At 44.7% G+C, this 20,274-nt stretch overlaps 1 protein-coding gene across 1 annotated transcript in view; it reads left to right on the forward strand.

Annotated features, from left to right (window-relative positions):
• The first annotated feature begins 941 nt into the window (after window positions 1–941).
• SNRK (SNF related kinase) overlaps window positions 942–20,274 on the forward strand; it is a 76,291-nt gene continuing 56,958 nt past the window's right edge. Inside the window, exons 1-3 of the mRNA XM_074986122.1 lie at window positions 942–1,124; window positions 6,370–6,509; window positions 17,009–17,699. Coding sequence (XP_074842223.1) covers window positions 17,111–17,699 — 589 coding nt within the window. The 5' untranslated portion in view covers window positions 942–1,124; window positions 6,370–6,509; window positions 17,009–17,110. The remainder of the gene's footprint in view (window positions 1,125–6,369; window positions 6,510–17,008; window positions 17,700–20,274) is intronic.

The following is a 20,274-nucleotide window of genomic DNA, read 5'->3' on the forward strand; positions in this document are numbered from 1 at the left end:
GCCAAAGTGAGACTCCGTTTTTCTTTTTTTCTGAATTTATTCACAGCCCAACACACTACAGCTCTAATTTTGATGGGGACATTTGAATACTGTTCTATATTTCTTTTTACTACCGTCTTGTGTGATTTGATCAGCACTAAAATACTTAACAATGGTGGCATTCATACAGTCTTAATTAGACTAATTAATATGACACTGAGATAAATAATGGTGGCTTACACATCACAAACCCATTGCTTTTGGTAGACAGTGCTTCATTGGTTTATGCTCCTGTCAGTTTCAGGTGGGGCTTTTTTTTTCATATTATTATTTTGAAAGATCAGAGTCCAGAATTCAAGATGTCAGTTTCCACAAAAGAAACACTGACTCAATGAAAACCCATGAGTTGGATGCACTGGGCTCCTGCCCTCCCTCACATACCATCCCTCACCCATCCTTTTCACATTCTCAAGCTCCATCTTGTCCTTTTCTGCCATTTCCCTAAGCACCTATACTCACCTCCTTGTCTCACTTGTTCCCTCTACTCTATGCCCTCAAAGCATATCTCCAAACCAATGTTCTTCCCATGGACAAAATACATTTTGCAATGGGTACCAAGGCATGGGTGGATGTCCCTCACCAACAGGAACATGCTACCAGCTGTGGGTGCTCTGCTCATCACACCCACCCCCTTAAATACTCCCCAACCCCACCACCAGGGCTCTTAAACCCTCCCACGCCCAAACCTTCCTTCCCAGTTCCAACCCATCTCTGCCTCTGAACGCTCCCCATCCACCAGCTCTCCCTCCCCCCGGACCCGCCCCCTCCCCCGCTACGCCCCCTTGCCCGGGGTGTGACGGCAAGCCGGCAGCACCTCCCTCCAGCGCATGCGCAATGGCGGCCCTTTCTCTGTGCCGGTTGCCCCTCCCTGGCCCCGCCCCCAGGTCTCGGGAGCCGCCGGCCGTTGTTGTCAGTGCGTCGCGCTCGGAGTCGCCGCAGCGGCAGGAGCCGGGCCGGGGCTGGCGCGGGCACAGGTCGAGCCGCTTCCGCTGCCCCGCAAGCTGCCCGCGGGGAGCGGCCGGTGACGGGGGCAGACGCCGCTGCCCATGTGGGGGGTGGCGGCCAGAGGCGCCGCTGCAGCGGGGGTAAGTTACGGGCGCGGCGCGGTGCTCAGTGGCCCGGGGCTCCCGGCCCGGCTGGGCGGGTAGGAAAGTCGCAGTCCGCTCCCCGGGTCTGGCCCACTCGCCGGGGCCCTGGCTCACTCCCGGCCGGGCAATGGCGGCCTCGCACCGGGGAGGCTGCGGGGCCCAGCGGCGGGGCAGGTCCCTGCGCCTGAAGGTCGGGGCTGCCCCGGGCTGGGGGAACCCCGTCTTGGATCTCCTCCTCCCGCCGTGGGCTAGTGCGGGGCTGGCGGCGCCTGGGCGGGCGTGTGACACGACCCCTCTGTCGCCCCGCGCACGCGTGTGTGACACGACGACTCCCCCCTTCCCCGCGCGTGTCATCTGTGGTTGTATCAAAACCCAACGGCGGGCAAAGCCGGGTCGAAGGGAAGGAAGTGAGGTGGAGCTCATCCGCACCCCGCACAACCTGTGGAGGGCAGGGACGCCTTGCCTGGGTTGTCTCTTCTCCGGCTGGTGTTTAAAACGGGTGACAACGCTAGAGAAATCCCTCCAGCGTCATTCTAGGCACATTTTGGGGGTGGGGGGATCCGCCTCTTCTAAATCAGAGGCATAGCCAACAGGTTTGTCCTACGATTCTTTCATTGCTCAGAGGGAGTAGCTCCGACGGACGGACAGACAAACTGTAGGGGTCTCTCATCCTCTGGCAATGGTTGTATAGTCATGCCAGTAACATTTCATTGAAGTGCTGTTTCTAGGTTACTGTAAAAATTCATTTGGCAAGTAGCCCTGTCCTGGAGAATGGCTTTTATGGACCTTAGTGGCCAGGACTGATACCTGGATGCCACCCCACTAACTACATCCATGAAATGTCTTTTACAATCTTTTATTGATTTCAATTATTTATGAAGTTGTAGGGTAAAGATGGTAAAATCCATGGTGTCATGAATATTGTCTGCAGTTCTGATTGCTCCATCTCAAAAAAGTGTATTAGAATTAGAAAATATTGCATTGTAAAAATTGAGCATAGGTACAGAACAGTTTCCATAGGAGGAGAGATTAAAAACACTAACTGCTGATCTTGGAAGAGAGATGACTAGGGCCTTGTCTATACTTACAGTGGCACAGTTGTACTGCTGTGAGACCAGTCTCAGTCATATTATGGTGACCGGAGAGAGCTCACCTGTGCATGTAATAAAACCAGCTCAATTAGCATCTTCTGTTGATGTAGCACTGTGCACACAAGTGTTTATGCTGCCAGAAGTTATGCTTCTCAGGGGTATGTTTTTTCACATCACTAAGCAAAAGATGTGTGGATGTAGTGGAAAGGAGACATTGGTAGATGAATGGTGTGAAATAAGTGAATAGGGAAGTCACAAAAACAAGCAATCCTGTGACACCTGAAAGACCAACAAATGTATTAGGTAATATGCTCTGGTGGGAAAGACCCACTTTTTCAGACTGGGGTACAAAATTGGATAGGAAAGTGTTGTTTATTCCTTCTCATAATGGAAGAACCAGGAGTCACCAAATGAAATAGCTGGGGAGTAGGTTTAAAACAAGCATAAAGGAGTACTTTTTCAAAAAAATGCACTGTCAACCTGTGGAACTCATTGCCAGGGTTGTTGTGAAGGCCAAAGTATAATTGGATTAAAAAACAAATTAGATAAGTGCACCTCTGAATGCCAAAAATTGGGACTGGATTTCAAGATATTGAGCTAGATGCTAGCTGAACCTTTGGTCTAACCCAGGATGGTTGTTTCTGCACATAATTTTCATAATTAAATTGTATAGAGCATTGGAGAACAATAACTAGGGAGAAGCTGAGAGGGAGGCTGGAGTCAAACTTGACTTATCTCTACTGTGTGTTGTTTTGTTTTTTTTTTTAACTAATACATATAACTAAAGTACCTGTGGAAGGGCTGTTTCTGTACACACAAATGGTTACAAAACGGTTTAAAATTTTAGAGATTTAAATTTGGGTATAAAAATGTTTGCTCGTTACTGGACAATTTTACATCTCTCCTCCCACTTGGTGTATTCTGTTAGAACGCAAATTGCAAAGAACTAACTGCCTCAGTGTTACCAGAACAGTTCCTGGAACAATAAAGTGTGATCTAATATCTATAGCCATCCACTAGTATGGATAAATTATGTCCAAATGATTTGAATAGAGATTTGTTTAGCCTGCCTCTCTGGTATACCCACTGCTTAGTTGTAGACTGCAATAATTTTGTTTTTGAGCATTTTTATGGGAAATGTTTTTAGACCTCCAGAGATTTTTTTTTCCTCATTGTGCAGGGGAAGGAAGAGAACAATGGTAAAAGTAAAGTAGAATTTAAAGATGTGCATAGACTGCTTTTTAGCCTGTAAAAGGGTTAAGTATGTTTTGCAAGAAATGTGCCACCAAAAATTGATTAGTACTGAAATGTTGAAATCAGCTGAATTTTCATAGTAATATGCTCTAGTTGCCAACTACTGGGACTGAGGAGTCAATTGATTGTAGAGTACAATGATTACTGGCTCTTGTAAGCCTTTAAAGAGATCAAACATTAAAATGGTATAGTGATATGGGAGTCCATTTGATCTCTCAGAACTTCCAGCAAAACTGAAGAACAGATTTAAAAGATGTATCTAAGGTAATAAAAAACTGAAAACTTTAAACAAACAAAAACCTCCACACCCTTCCTGTATTCTTTATATAGTAAGAGGGAGGAAAAAGGGGGCTGAGGGCATTCATTTCCATAGTACGATTGGTGACTTACATTACATTTCAGTCCTAATGATGTTCCCTATAATTAAGTCCTGTTAGAAAGGATGTGTCCGATGTAAGTGACGTAACACTTGTCTAGATGTGCAGTAGATCAAGCTGTTTGCATTCACTTCAGTTACTAGATTTTAATTGGAAAACATGTTGGTATATATCATTTTTAAAGTGGACGTGCATTTATTACACTAAAACCACTAATCTTCCTTTCTCTCTGCTTCAGTCTGTTCATAATGTTACAAAAAGAATGTTTCCCACACACTACTATGACCATCTCAGCCTCCATTCAGATCCCTCTAACTGCCTGCCTGAATCCGTTTTAAACAGCTCTTCTCCAGTTCACATCTTCATTTTAATTTTCCTCCTTTCACTCTGCCAGTACTTTGTGTCTGACGTCTTTCTTGTCTCTCTTTCCATGCTGTGCCTTATGCTAATATATCCTTGCTGTCACTGTGCACGTAGCTTCCTACCTTTCCTCTTTCATATAGGTCCCCAGTACATGTTTTTTTGTTTTTTTCTCCAATACATTATCCAGTGCTTGGCAATAACTTTCACAGAGGGACCACTCCATGTATTTTAGTACTGGTCATGTGTCAGCTGTGGTCTACAGCTAGGGAAAAAAGAGTGAGTATGAAAGAGGAACACACTCTGTGGAGAGACAGTTTGTGACACAGATTGTATGTGTTCTGTAGTGTGTATGTGACCGTGACTATGTGTATGTGGAACAGACTGGGTATGTGTGACAGATACCACAGATAGCAGAAGAATCCTAGGAGCAGCTCAGTTGCAGATGGAACAAGGCGGGGGAGGGGCAGATGAAAACATGCTGCTGGCTGTAAGTATGCCTGCTCTGCTAATCAGCTGCTTGGTCCAGCAGGAAATGGCTGCAGAGCTAAAGCCAGACACCAGGGCTGATTTTGCCCACCTTTGCGCTACCCAGTAGTACCTGCGTACTCTGCCATGCTCCAGCAAATCCCCTGAACTACTACAATTAATTTTAAAACTTTTTTGCTATACTACGTGTATCCAATCAGCAGGTGACTTGTGTTGTTTCAGAGGGTAAGATCCTGGCTGCAAGTACTTGTCCTTCTGTTTGTTCTTTATGGACCTGAACTTACTGTGTGTAATAGTCTCAGATGGGTAGTGGTGTTAGTAGCTTTCCCCCAAAACAAACAAGCAAGTAGTCCTGTTTGACCTTAAAGATTAACAATGTTATTTATTAGGTAAGAAGCTGTTATGATGAAGTGGGTTTTACCCACAAAAGCTGAACAATTTTGTTTATTAGGTAATACAAAAAAAAAAAAAAAGAGAACCCAACTGGAACACCTCCCCCGTGCGCTTTTTAGTAGCTCCACATCGAAACTTTTCAGATTTGTATTTCTATATTTTGCATTTCTCAGGATTGGCTGTAGAAAAGTGGTGTGAAAATGCAGTTAGCAGTTTGTTTTCAATGGGAGCAGGGAGTGAGGGCAATGCAGTCTGGGATGATGACATCAGATACCCACAACTATTTGAGGCACATTTTTTTCCCATAACACACTGGCAGAGAAGCCCAGAATATAACAGCAGTGCAAGAACTGTGGGACAGGTACCCACAACACACTGCTGACAGTTGAACTCAGCAAAGGTAATGGAGACGCAGTATGTCAACTTTCTAAACGTGTGGACCGTCACCATTGACTTTATAAAATCTAGTGGCATAAAGTTGACTTTAATAAATTTGTCTTTATTTCCTAGTGTAGGCATAGCCTTACATACTGTCAACTGCACAATGCATGCTACTTTCATGATGGAAAACTGGTATTATACAATGTTGTATGGAGTCTGAGTAAGCAACTGGCTCCGGCATCCTGTGTTTTCTTCATTAGTGACCCAGCTTACCTTAAGATACAAGATTGTAGCTCAGGCTTTTATGGCTGCAGTTCATAGATACTAAGACAAATTTCAGTTTCCTGCCAGTTCTTAAGTAACTTAAGATGTTAGTAAGAAAGCATAGAAGCTGAGTAACAGGGCGGGGAAGAACAAAACTTTAATGAAAAGCAACTTGTGGCTCCTGGTCTCACTGGCAAAATTCCAGTACTACAAAGGCATGTGAACATTTATGGTGTCATATTTATTAAACGAGTGATGCTCTAGGAATTAGTTCACAAGCGTACTGCGAAGATCTTTCTTTAACAGGTGACTGGGGTTTACAATGGGTTCTAGATGCACTTGTCTATATTCAGGTATAGAACAGAATTTGATACATTGCGTCAATACATGTAGATTAAAAAAAATCTTGCTTTGTGTTTTTATTAGTGTTACCATTGTCCGAATGCACTTGCAATAATGCATTAATCTAATTTTATTCTTTTGAAAAACAGTGGTCCACATAGAAGTATCAGCTGCATATCTGCTTTAAAGTCAAAATATAGTGTCTTTTATTTTCATATATCCTACACATATGTACTAGCCTTCCAGTGGAGGAAAATTAATTCTTAAAAAAAAAAACCTTTGCTTACCTAGAGGCGAGGGAAAGAAGAATGCAAAACTGGCACCTGGACTTGATATGGAAACATCATTAGACATCTGGGAAGGATGAAGAAAGTCTGAGACTTGATGAGCAAATAAACCCAGATGATTCCGCTGAAAGGGGCACTGTCAAGGTTGGTGGAACCCAAATTTGATAAGTCTTTTCCTTCTGTTACAAAATTCTTGCAATTAACTTTCTCAAAATAAATGCTTGTGGTTTTTTCCTCCTTAAAAAATCAGCACTGCCATTTGTGATCAGACCTACAATAAGAAAGCATGTTGTAGAGTGGTAGACTTTCATCAGAATAAGACACCATTTCAATCTTCTGAACCATTGTTATAATATGATGGCTGAGGTGGACGAGGAGGGAAGATATTGAGGGATTTATAATTCTGCAGTTTAGGAAAAAATACTTGGATAATGCCAATTAATCTTCAGAACTGATCTTGGCATGAAAAAAAAGGTTTTATTTCTGGATTCAGTAAAGATTGATCAAAATGCTTGATTTCTGGACTTTTTCTTAGATTTGCATTTCTTTGCACGTGAATTGTTAGCTATTGGTTGCATTGTGGGTAGTTGGAGTCCCCAGTGGATATGTTGTGCAAAGGGAGAAGCTGTTTGCTGCTCTAGTGAGTATTATGGCATGCTGCGAAAGAAATATTTAGCTATGTGAATTGTAAAAATGGATTTATTTTGGTATGATGAATCATAGATTATTAGAACTGGAAGGGACCTCAAGAGGTTATCAAGTCCCGTTCTTTGCCCTTGCGACAGGACCAAGCACCATTTATGTTATCCCTGTTAGATGTTTATCTAACCTGTTGTTAAATGTCTCCAGTGATTGAGATTCTAACATTAAGAACAGCCATATTTGGTCAGAACAGAGGTCCATCAAGCCCAGTATCCTGTTTGCCAACAGTGGCCAGTGTCAGATGTCTCAGAGGGAGGGAGTGAAACAGGTAGTGGTCTCTCTCCTGCCGTCCACCTCCAGCTTCTGAAAAACAGGCTAGGGACACCATTCCTTACTTATCCTGGTTAAATAGCCATTAATGGACCTAACCCTGCTATAGTCCTAGCCTTCACAGCCTCCTGTGGCAAGGAGTTACACAGGTTAACTGTGCATTGTGTGAAAGAGAATTTCCTTTTATTTGTTTTAAACCTGCTGCCCATCAATTTCATTTGGTGTCCCCTAGTTCTTATGGGAATGAGTAAATAATTTTGCCTTGTTTGATTTCTTCACACCACTCATAATTTTGTAACTATCCCATGCAATTTATTCTGGTAATTAATCACCCTAACTGTTAAGAAAAATTTCCTAAGTTCCAGTGTAAACCTTTCTTGCTGCAATTTAAGCCCATTGCTTCTTGTCTGTTTTCAGAGGCTAAGGAGAGTAATTTTTCTTCCTCTTTATTGTAACACTCTTCTAGTTACTTGAAAGTTGCTATGAAGTCTCCTCTCAGCCTTCTCTTTTCCAAACTAAACAAACCCAATTCTTTTAATCTTCTCTCATAGGTCATATTTCTAGACCTTTAATCATTTTAGTTGCTCTTCTCTGGACCCTTTCCAATTTCTGCACATCTTTTCTAGATTGTGGGGCACAGAACTAGATACAAGTACTCAAGTTTAGGCCTAATCTGCGCAGAGTAGAGCGTAAGAATACTTCTCATGTCTTGCTCACAACGCTCCTGTTAATGCATTGCAGAATCATGTTTGCTTCCTCCACCCCACCCCACCAGTGTCACACTGTCCACTTATCATCGGCTTGTGGTTCACTATAACCCCTAGATTCCTTTCTGCAGTACTCCTTCCTGGGAGTCCCTTCCCATTTTGTATGTGTGAAATTGATTGTTCCTCCCTAAGTGCAGTACTTAACATTTGTCCTTATTGAACTTCATCCTGTTTGCCTCAGACCATTTCACTGGTTTGTCCAGGTCATTTTGAATTCCAGCTTGGTATCATCCGCAAAATTGATACGCCTACTCTCTATGCCATAATCTAAGTCATTTATGAAGCTATTGAACAGAACTGGCCCCCGAACTGCCCCCTGTGGAACCCCACTTGTTATTCCCTTCCAGCCTGGCTGTGAACCATTATCCATCCAGTTACACACTACTTGATATAGCCCCATTTAGCTTGCATTTCCCCAGTTTAATGTTAAGAGCATGTGATACTGTGTCAAATGCTTTTACTGAAGTATAGGTATACCACGTCTACTACTTCCCCATTATCCAGAAAGCTTGTTATCCTATTAAAAAGCTATCAAGTTGGTTTGACATGATTTCTTCCCTACAAATCCATGCTGACTGTTACCTATCACCTTATTTTCCAGATGTTTGCAGATGGATTCCTTAATTACTTGCTCCATTGTCTTTCCTGCCACTGAAGTTAAGACTAGTCTGTAATTTCCTAGGCTGTCCTTGTTTCCTTTTTATAAATGGCTGCTATATTTTTCTATTCATCTGGAATCTGTTCCGATTTCCACAACTTTTCAAAAATCATATCTAGTAGCTCAGATATCTCCTCTGTCAGCTCTTTGAGTATTCTAGGATATATCTCATCAGGGCCTTGTCACTGGAAGACATCTAACTTTTCAAAGTAATTTTAAATTTTTTCTTTCCCCATTTTAACTTCTTGACCTACCCCATTTCCATTAGCATTCACTATGTTGGGCAGATAGTCTCCATCAACCTTCTTGGTGAAAACTGAAACAAATCATTAATTACCTCTGCCATTTCCACATTGTATGTTAGCATTTCTCCTTCTTCCCTGAGCAATGGGTCTATCCTGTCCTTGGTCTTTCTCTTGAGTCTAATCTACGTATAGAAATGTTTTCTTGTTTCCCTAGGGTGACGTGGGTGAGGGCAAAGCTTTAGCCCCAGGCAAAAGGCCTGTAACCTGAGCTCTAATGCCCAGGGTAGAAGCCATTAGGCTTTGGCCCCAGGCACCAGCAAGTCTAAGCCAGCCCATTCTGCCCCATTAAAATGTGATTACCAACTTACTTCAGGGTCCTGACTCACAGTTTGAGAACCACTGGCTTAGATTAAAATCACAATCTGGGGGGAATCTGTTTCCAGATTCGCATCTCTGTTCTAGCTCACCTGCTGTCTGAAAATAGGAAAAGTGCAGCTTTAACATAGGAAGCTTTTGTTATGTTCCCCTTGCTCTTTTGCCCTATTCTTTCATTCCCTTTTTGTGAATATTTGTCCCAATGATTGTGCTATCATATCACTATTTCTCAGTAGCTAAGGCACAGCTGACTTTTGATCAAAAACTTTGTGTAGCAGGTTGAAGTTTAAAGAGCTATTGTCACCTTGTACAGTAAACTGTACAGTAAAGCCCCAGGACCAGGAGGTTGCCCAATATTCAAATCCTCTGGCTAATAGAGAGGTATACCTACCAATGCGTAACACTAAAGAAAAACGAGACTAGATATTAAGAAACATATGCAGGGTACTGTATTTGCCAACAACAGTACTACTGTATGTGCTCTGTTTATTTGTATTTACTTTCACTATAGCGTATGGAAAATGTAACTAAAATTTTAATTACAGTTAAAATGCAGCTGTGTATTCTGCAACTGGGTAAGGGTGGTGGGGTCCTTGGGAGCAGGCAGGAGGCACAGGTAGTGGTTATGAACACAACTGCTGGTCAGAGGACTCTGGAGGAGCAGGGTGTGGTTGCACAGACAATACTAGAGAGAAGTGGCACTTTGAAGGGAAAACTGGCACTTCTGTCTAGCCACTGACTGTATGGCCATGTGCTCACATGACTTGCAGCCTCCTCTGCAAGGGAGCTGGGTGTAGCCTGTGGCAGGGGTGGCTGAGGGATACCCTGAAGTCCCCTTCAAAATCTCCATGTACCTCTTCATCTTCGTCTAATTAAACTTACCCTTCCTCACGCACTAGCATTCAAGGTTAAATAACAAACCTAGTTCTACAATTTTTTTCATGGCAAATATAGAATATTTTAGCTACGTTATGGGTTAAAATAGGCTCTCGTGAGATAGCCTGGGACCCTATCGGTTATAACATTGTTCCTGTGGGAAAATGCATTCCAGGTTCCAAACAACTGACTTACAAACAAACTTTTGGAATGCAACCTGTTCATAAGTTGGGGGCTTCCTGTACACAAACTTCTTACTCCTTCAGGGTGCAGAGAATGGACTTACTGGGGTTTTTCTTGATGATGGTGGAGGAAAGTTAGGTCAAAATGAATTTTGTATATTTGACCTCAAGATTAGCTTTATCTCATGGTTTACTAAGATATAGTTTTTTGGGCCTGTTGCCATGAAAGGTATTTCTGATATGCAGGAGGCTCATTTCAGAGTTTGCTGCTGCTAGTGGAATGTAGCATTGAGTGAAGTGATCGGATGACTTGAGCCAATATGGTGGAGGCTTTGGGAGAGGATAACCAAAACCTTGAGTTTGACTAGCCATTCCATAGGAAGCCAGCAAAAAGTGTGGAGTTAGGTAGTGAGGTAGTATGCTTGGCAGTTTGTGCTGCCAGTCAGTTGGGCTGCTATGTTCTGAACCAGTTTTAGCTCTTCCTTGTTGTTTAAGATCTTCAGTTTTCAACCCTAGGCATAAAGGATTAAAAGAATTGAGGAGGTAGTTCACAAGTGTACAGTTGATTGTGGGTAAATCCAAATTAGACAGGAAGCACATAATTCTCGTCAACTGCATCGTGAGATCTCAGAGCATGCGAGGGTTCTGTTCCACGCACCCTCCCGTAACCTAGAATTTGCATAAGTGGCGGTCTGGCTTTTTCCCCCAGCAGAACACATGTTCTGCAGCCGGGGAAACAGCAGAAAGGTAAGTCCTGGGGTGGGGGTGGGGGCAGTTGGGGAAGGTTAAGCCTGGTGGTGGGTTGGGTCTGTGGGAGGTGGAGGGGGGGTATAAGGCTGCGGTGGGTTAGGGCTGCAGGGGGGAGAGGGGTGGAGTTAAGCTGGAGCTGTGCGCGGGGTAGTGAGCCAGAGCCCTTCTTGGGCGGTGAGCCAGGACGCGGCAGGAGGTTGAACCGGAGCCAGAGCCAGGCGCAGATGGTGAGGTGGCGGGGGTGGGGGTAGAGGTGGACTGGGGGTGGGGGTGGGGGTTTGAATTGGAGCCACGTGCGGGGGAGGTTAAACTGGGGTGGGGAGTAGAAGGTGAAATGGAGCCATATGCGAGGGGTGGTGAGCCAGAGGTGGGGGTGGCAGGTGAGCCAGAACTGCTCGTGGCTGGTGAGCTGGGCTGCGATGGGGGATTGAGCTGGAGCTACAGCTGGGTGTGGGTGGTGAGCTGGCAGGGGGTTGAACTGGGATTGCGCCTGGGGGGTGGGAGGGGGGGTTGAACCAGAGCCACATGGGGGATTTAAACTGGGACGGGAGGATGGAAATGGGGCTGCATGCGAGGGGGTTTGAATTGGAGCTGTGCATGGGGGGGGTTTAAACCGGGGTGGAGGGTAAACTGGAGCCACAGCTAGATGTGGGGGTCCACTGCCCCATGCAGGCGGTGATCCGGCAGGGGGTGTTGAATGGGGACCAGGGAGGTTGAGTTGGAGTTGCGCCTGAGGGGTGGTGAGCTAGAGCCAGAGGCAGGGGTCGGGGGTGAGCAAGAGCTGGGAGGGAGGGCTGAGCCTGGGCCATGCAGAGCCAGTGGGGTTGAGCCAGGGCAGGGGGAGCGAGTTAAGTGCAACTGGAAATCGCGCTGCAGGGTTACTATAGGAATTGGGGTCAGTTGTGTAAGAGTGGGGTCGCGTACTCTGAGACCGTACTGTATTTAGAAAGGACTTCTTTTTGCCATATACAGAATCCCTGGTGGTGTGTTCTTTAATATGTCTTGTGTTTTGTTTTTTTTTACAAAAAAAAAAAAAAGCTTTAGTGTTTTTAGGATGTACCTTCCTACAGCTGCTGTTCATCCAGTTGCTGTTTGTGCTGTTTAACAAATCCCTTTACTGGCTTCATATAAGCCAGGGGTGGGGAACCCCTGGCCTGGATCTGGACTGCAGCTAGTCTGGATCTGGACCCCAAGGCTTGTGGCTCCTTTCCATAGAATCTGGACCACGATGGGTGGAGGGTGTGACACCTCAAGCCTCATGGGCCAGATCAGGCAAGCTGCTGTGGGCTCTGCTGAGGGCTGCAGGGATAGGAAGCAGCTCCGGGCTCCACTGCTGGTCGCTGCTGTTCTTCCAGCTGGAGGGAGCAGCAGTGGCTTGGGTAGCCTGCTCAGAGACTTCCTTCTGCTGCTTTGATTTGGCCAGTAGGAATTCCAGCCAATCAGAGCAGTGGAGGGCAGTGCCTGGGAGCAAAGGGAGAGGGTGCAGAGCCATGTGCATCTGGGGTGATGCAAAGGTAAGTGCACCCCTGTTGCCTGGACCCTGTGCCCCCCTCCCATCCTGACCCCAACTCTGCACCCTGCTCCTGCTCCCCGCTTTCAGACCCTTCATCCCCTCTCTGACCCCTCCCTTCCCCCTCCCATCATGACTCTGCACCCCAAACCGTCCAGTCCCTCCTGCCCATGCACTGCACCCAAATCCTGCTTGTAGCCCCTCCCTTCTATACCCCACACCCCAGACTGAGTCCCAGACCCCACACCCCAAACTCTTTCACCCTTCCTATCACCTAGACCCACATTCCCAGCCTTCTCCTGCACCCTCCTTCTGCCCAGATCACATACCCCCCTCCTGCCCAGACCCCCCAATTTCCAGCCTGCAGTCTCCCACCCTGGGGTCCATGTCAGTGGGGTGTCCCCTGCCCCCTTTTCACTTCTGTAGCTCCTGACTGATTTGACTGAGTCAATGGCCCCCACCCAAAAAAGGTTCCCCTCGCTGTTACAGGCTATGATAAGGGTGAGGGTAGATTGTTGTGGAAATCCTCATCTGAAGGCCACTGAGGTGGAGTAGGATACACCCATCACAACTTAGTTTTATGTGAGATGAGCAGTTACAACCATCTCAGATCAAGTGCTGATGAACATGGCCATTTATGGGGGAGGGAACAGGACTTTTTTTGTAGGCATACAATGTTTCTTTTCCCTGGCTAAGAAAAGCTCATTCATCAGTGCCATGATCTTCGTTCCATGTCTGGCCCTGCAGCTTAATTGGATGGGACAAAGAATATTGGCAGCATCAAGGTGGAGTTGGAGGTGATCGCAGCAAGCCTCTGTTACCTTGCTCAAGAATAGAAGGCTCGATACTGCTTAGTAATTTCTTAACTAATAGATTTAGATATGATTAATGGATATAGGTCTCTTTTTTAGAGGAGGTATCAATAATCACTGAGATTGAAGGACAACAACCGGGGTACTCCTGGAGTCGGCTAGAACTTTTGTCCTGAGACACAGTGAGGTGGAGGAGACTTGTAGATGATGTGGAATACGAGGGTTTAAGTCATTAATGATCTCGGTCGTTGACTTTCTCAGCACTTTCATAGCTGAGAAGGGCATGTATTAGGGTTACAGTCTCTTTCATGGCTTCGTTTCCTTGCAACATTTCTTGTTTGTCCATGAGCATAGGGAGCATTTGTATATAGAGGGACTTTTGTGGTGGTTGCTTTTTCTTGTTTGTTGAGCTTGTCTCTGCTGTGAATGATTTTCTCTGAGAAATAGGCTAATTGTTCTTTGAAGTGGGAGGTGTTGGGTTCTGCAACTGAGTGGAGACATTCTGGATGAGTAATCTTTGTATTCTCTGATTGTGTCCTTTTAATACTTACCCTGTTTCTTTTGAAGTGACTGTGTTTATGTAGTGTGTTTTTATAGCCAAATCCACTTGTTGAAATACTAAATACACTGATGCCTCACTCTACGAGCACAATTGGTTCCCAACTTTGTGCTCATAGGCGAAAACTTGTAAGAGGGACACTAAATTCTCATTAGAATACATGTAAAAGTCTCTCATTGGTTCCTAGAGCTTGTGAAGGAGTAGCAGCATATGGCGCTGCTTTTGGGAGGTAAGTGAAACTTGGGTTTGTGGAGGGGAGGGAGTTTAAAGGCTGGTGGCAGTTTAGGGCCATGAGTGGAAGGGAGGGCTAAAACCTGGTGACCGGTTGGGGCCGTGGGGTGGGTGGGTGGGGTTCAGGCTGCTGAAGGTTGGGTGTGTGGTCCAGTGGGGGGGGAGGGTGTCAGGCTGCCGTGGGGCCAGTCTGCAGGGCTGGGGTGGTGGTGGGGGGGGGGCGGTTTAAGACTACTGCAGGTTGGGACTGTAGGGCCAGCACAGGGGTCAGACTGCTTTGGGGCTGGCAGCTGGGAAGGGTGTGGGGGGGGGGGGTCAGGCGGCTGGGAAGGGCGGGGGGGTGGGTCAGGCGGCTGCGGGGCCAGTGGGGGATGCGTTGGGCTGCTGCAGGGCTGGCAGAGGGCGGTAGTCAGGCTGCCTCAGGGCTGGCAGAGGGCATGGGTGAGGGGTGTCAGGTTGCCGTGGGTAGGCACTGCAGGGTGGCGGGGGGTCAGGCTGCTGCGGGGCTGGAGGAGGTGTGGGGTTCAGGCTTCAGCAGGGTGGGATGTCAGGCTGCTGAGGGCCGGCGGAAGTGGGGGTGGGGGGGGACAGGCTGCCGCGGGTAGTGGCTGTGGGGCCGGTGGCAGGCGGGTGGGTATCAGAATACGGCAGGTTGGAACCAGGGGTAGGGGATTAGCCTCATATTAACAGGGAGGAGTTCACTCGTAGAGTGAACTACAGTAAGTAAATGTGTCCCTCGTTAAAGCAAGTACTCCTAAGTGAAGTACTCGTTTAACGAGGGATGAGTGTAATTTTCATTGACATAAAAGGGAATTTTATTATTGACTGAAATGGTGCTACAATTTGCCACTTGGCTTTTAATTGTGAAATGAACTGAATGTTGGGGTTTCATTTCATGTGAAGTGCTAGAAATCCTGTGACTAAAGGAAAACCATAGGAGAGGAACGAGATTTAAAAAAAAAAAACAAAACTAATGGAGTTACCCCCTCTACTTTTTAGATTGAGTTGTCCAGTGGGTTGTTGCACTAACAGGGTTTTGAGAGTCAAGTGACAAATTTAATTTTTTTTAAAAGAAATTCTTATAAATATCAAACAATCACAACCTTTCAATTATTATAGTTTTCATGTTGCTGTTTGGATAAATGCTCACTAAACTTGAGGTAGAAAGTGAAATCTTGTGCCTAATTTTGAGGTAGGGTAGTTGGGAAGTTGTTACCCAGCATATTTTTAAAGTCACTGAACTAGAACTTTGATCTAAGAAATGAATGTTTCAGCTTATGTTGGGGGACATATTTTAATTCTTGTGATGTAGCACATACGAGAATTCTATTGACATTACTCTGAGTTCTGATTATTGTTACCTGATTCTACAAGAACATGTAGATTTAAGCTTTTAAGAGCTTCTGTAATTTACTATTCTAATACGGTAAAACCTTCCTGGAACCCCCGCGTAACTCGAAATTTCACGCTAGTCGGGGTGGGGAGCCAGAACCAGGCTGCTGTTTGGTTCCCAGCTCTGTGCCGCTTGCGGGACCCGGGAAACTGAATAGCCCACCTGCCTGCTTCTCCCTGCCTTCCCCCAGCCACACCGTCAGGCTGGGGGAAGGCAGGGAGAAGGGGCGGAGGGTTTTCCTGTTGCCTTCAGGCCTCTGCGACCTAGTCTGTGTCCCCCTCAGTCAGGCCTCACGACTTGGTCAGGCCCCAGTAGTCTAGTCAATACTCACAGGCCTCAGCAGCCTAGTCTGGGCTTCGCTTTACTTGGAGTCAGAGGGGTGGGGTTTGGAGATCTTCGGCCCTCCCACTCCACCAAACTCCAACCCAGGGCACTGTTTGTGCTGGGTGTGTGGCCCCTGCCACCACCTCAGCGGGGATTCCCACTGCAACATGCTGAGCCTCCCAGTTCTCTGCCTTGGGCTGCTTCCTACCCCGTCTCTGCTTAGACACACTTCTGCAGCTCTGGTTGCACCTCCTCAAACTGCTGCTGCTACTTGGGCGGTTGCTCCCAGATTGTCAGGAGCACCAGCTCCAACTGACTGGCCTCCATGGCTTTATACCTGGGAAGCAGTTGGAGCATGCCCATCAGTCATGCAGGAGGGGCCTTTTCCACCCAGCAAGCCTGGCCCTCACACCTCTGGTTGATATGGGGTTGGTACACCCCATCACACCTGCCTCTGTGGGCAGAAAGGCAGAGGCTGAAAGTCTGAGCATCTTCAAGTTGTTGTGCTTAACTCATGTTAAAGGGAGTTATGTGCAACCTGAAGCCACATATTTCAAGGTTTTTCTGTATTGTAGTCATGCGGAAGAACTAATTTATCCAAACAGCTTCCTAGGTGTGTTAACCTGATCATTGTATTTTCCAAAGCACATTAAGGAAACTTTTTAAACTTCCAGTGAAGTTTTAGGGTATTGTGAGATTTCTCTAATGCCCTTTGAGTAAATTTCTCTTGAAATTCCATTACTCTTCATCTCATTGTACCTTTGAAACTCACTTTCTTCAGACACATTGACAGCATGGTTTTCTGAAAGATGCTGGTCAGTACTGCATTGCTTTAGTTAGGGTCTTGGTAGAACGTTCTTTTTGAAGAACTCGTATGCTGAAAAACTTCAGAAGTATTCTGTAAAGCCTGTGTTTTGATTATTTCTGAATGACTTACACTAAGGTGCAGATGAATATATGTAATTTTGTTTCTCTTTCTGTGTTTTTAGATGTGTTTGACAGTGAAAATGGAGTACTTATTTGGAACAAATATTCTTATATAAGAAGATCCCAATTCCAAACAGTTTGAACACTTTTCCTTCAGGAACAGAATGGCAGGCTTCAAACGAGGGTATGATGGAAAAATTGCTGGACTGTATGATTTGGATAAAACCTTGGGAAGAGGCCACTTTGCTGTGGTCAAACTTGCCCGACATGTTTTCACAGGTGAAAAGGTAGCGGTGAAAGTAATTGACAAAACCAAACTAGACACTCTAGCCACTGGGCATCTTTTCCAAGAAGTAAGATGCATGAAATTAGTGCAGCATCCTAATATTGTTCGTCTGTATGAAGTGATTGACACTCAGACCAAACTTTACCTTATCTTGGAACTTGGTGATGGAGGAGATATGTTTGATTACATCATGAAACATGAAGAAGGACTTAATGAGGACCTGGCTAAAAAATACTTTGCTCAGATAGTTCATGCTATATCATACTGCCATAAGCTACATGTAGTTCACAGAGACTTGAAACCAGAAAATGTTGTCTTCTTTGAAAAACAAGGACTTGTGAAATTGACTGACTTTGGCTTCAGCAACAAATTTCAGCCTGGAAAGAAGCTCACTACCAGTTGTGGGTCATTAGCATATTCTGCTCCTGAAATTCTACTTGGGGATGAGTATGATGCGCCAGCAGTGGGTAAGTTTAAATCTGTCCTGTAATATTAATTTACGTACCTCAGCATTTTATCAGTTCAGATTTTTTTTTTCACATCGGAAATAATGAAGCTGGAAAACAAGAAACGTTTAGGAAAGGTAAGTCCACTGAGTCAGGTTACATCCCTTTATTTGAAAGAAACGATATTTAGCCCATTTAAGAAGAAATTTGGAACTATTTGTTAAATCTTTTTTAATTTTATCATAAAGTTCGTACAAAATGAAAACCATGCAATATACGCCTGGGATTAAAATAAACTGTCAAGAGTAATTTGTATAAAGTATGCCTTCTGGAATATAGTATTTTAAACAAAATCCAAGAAAGGAATTTCACATGCACAGGAGGCATAGGCCAATTTCAGAGAGCTCAGCGTTTTATGAGGCTCTGCTTGCTTTCTGATTTTTAACTATACTAAGTTTAGACTTCAGTGACAAACTTCCACTTCCACGTACTTCAGGCCCCAGTTGCTAAGGGGACAGTTTGACGCCAGAGTATGTCTTCAGGCAGCACTGAATTTGGTGGGTGACTATTTGGACATCACCTACGGACTCCAGAGTTCTGGGACCCCAAGAGAAATACAGTTTACAACAGATTCTTCTGTTCTGTTCTTGGGTCCCAGTTTGTTCAGAGGAAAGACTTATAATGCCCTTGACATCTTGAAGGATTCCTATGCCATGCTTTATTTTTAGGAGTCTGTATGCTGCAATGAAGAGGAAAGAATAAATCCAAGTCTTAGACCACTCAAAAAATAGCACCATGCTCTATCCAAGATCCTCAGAACTTCTTGGAGAGTATTGGTGACTTTAAAATAGAAAATCTTCTATAGCAACTATTTCTGCTTCCTAGTTGTCTTCATCAAATAAGCAATCCTTGCGATGGGCTTGTGGAGGGATACAAGTTGATCAGTTTTTCATCTTCCTTCTCTGCCTCCCTTTTTGAAACAATCTCTTGTTTTGTTGATGAATGTGTTATGAAATGGTAAATGGGATAGAGAGCATTTTAAAAATTATTCCATACAGTTCTGTTTACATCTATTTCTCCCAGGGATCTCCCCCTCACCCATGAGAGACTTGCCTTGGGAAATGGGGTTGCCTGTAGGTTCCTCTGCATTCCAGGAGAAATGTTTCTACTATAATTTCTAATATCCAAACAGTGGGATTGAAACCAGTTATGGGTCAGAGTTTGCGCAATATCTACACCCATCAGAAAAAGTGTAGAATGGTCACTGTAGCATCCCCAATACCATCTCTAAATTGACAAGATTAATTTGTGGCTCTCAAGCTGTATGATGCCTACTTGTATATTGGTATACATCTTGCACACAAGAAATATTCAAGATTTTTTTTTTTTTTGAGACTTGGAAGTTGCTGCAGGGGAGAATTAGCCTAGTGAAGTGCTGCATATTCATCGCAGCACTTCATTAGCAATCTCCCATCAGCTCTATTTACCACGCCCCCTTCAAAGTATGGGGCAAGCGTAGACAGAGCCTTTGAGTCTAGATGGTGCTTGGTTTCTTGTGAGAAAATTGTATAAATGTATCCATATCCCAGAATTCATCTTCAATAACTATTTAAGAGCCATTCTGCTGAGCAAAATCCTGAGCAAAGTACATATTTCTGTGTATTTAGCTTCTGTGTCAGTCCCTGTTGCTCCTTTAGAGCCTCTGCAAGTAAATTTATGACCTCCATCTTATGCCAGGCCTACACTACAGGGGAGGGTGAAATTAAGGTATGCACTTTCAGCTATGTTAATTACGTAGCTAAAGTCTGTGTACCTTAATTTGGGCATCCACAACATCTCCAGTAAGGGAGGCTGCCATCAACTTGTCTTAATCCTAATGCGGGGGCAGGAGTATTGCTGTCAACGGGAGCACTCTGTAAGTTTGATTTAGCACATCCCAACTAGTTGCACTTTTTATATCATATGAGGTGTCACTTATTATTGTTTAACCAGGTTTTCCAAGATGGTATTCTCCAAAGACTCAGCAAGATGCTGTTCATCTTGCCACTGGTGTCTAAAAATGACCAAGACCAAAAGACCCAAGAGTTTTATGATAAAATTTTATAATAAAATTACTTATAATTTTGTTGCAAGTAGAGTTCTGTAACTTCCATCTTCATATTGACATCTTAAGTACTTAATCATTACAACTCCTTTGTTTCACTGAACTGTTGCCTTTTTGCTGATGATGGCAAATCGCTTTGAAGCACACCTTCCCTATAGTAATCTGTAACATTTAAAAGTTCATGAATCATGTTCTTAGCATTAATTGATAACACAATATTATCAACTGAGGACCACAGTTTAAGTTTGTGAAAGCTTGAATGTTTGGATTCTGTTAAAATATAAGTGATATATTTGAGGAAAAATGCTTATGTACAGTATATGTAAATGTTTGGAAACATTGTGATTGTGGGAGAAGGGGCTTTTGAATGATACCTAGCTCCACTCATTTCCAGTGCCATAATATCAATATTTCCACCAACTGGGTGACCTGGATCTGAGGACTCAGAGGAGTGAGCTCCTGTGCCCATCGTGCTGCAGATGGGGACACCAT

This window comes from Carettochelys insculpta, chromosome 2, assembly GCF_033958435.1.
Source record: "Carettochelys insculpta isolate YL-2023 chromosome 2, ASM3395843v1, whole genome shotgun sequence".
Lineage (NCBI taxonomy): Eukaryota > Metazoa > Chordata > Testudines > Carettochelyidae > Carettochelys > Carettochelys insculpta.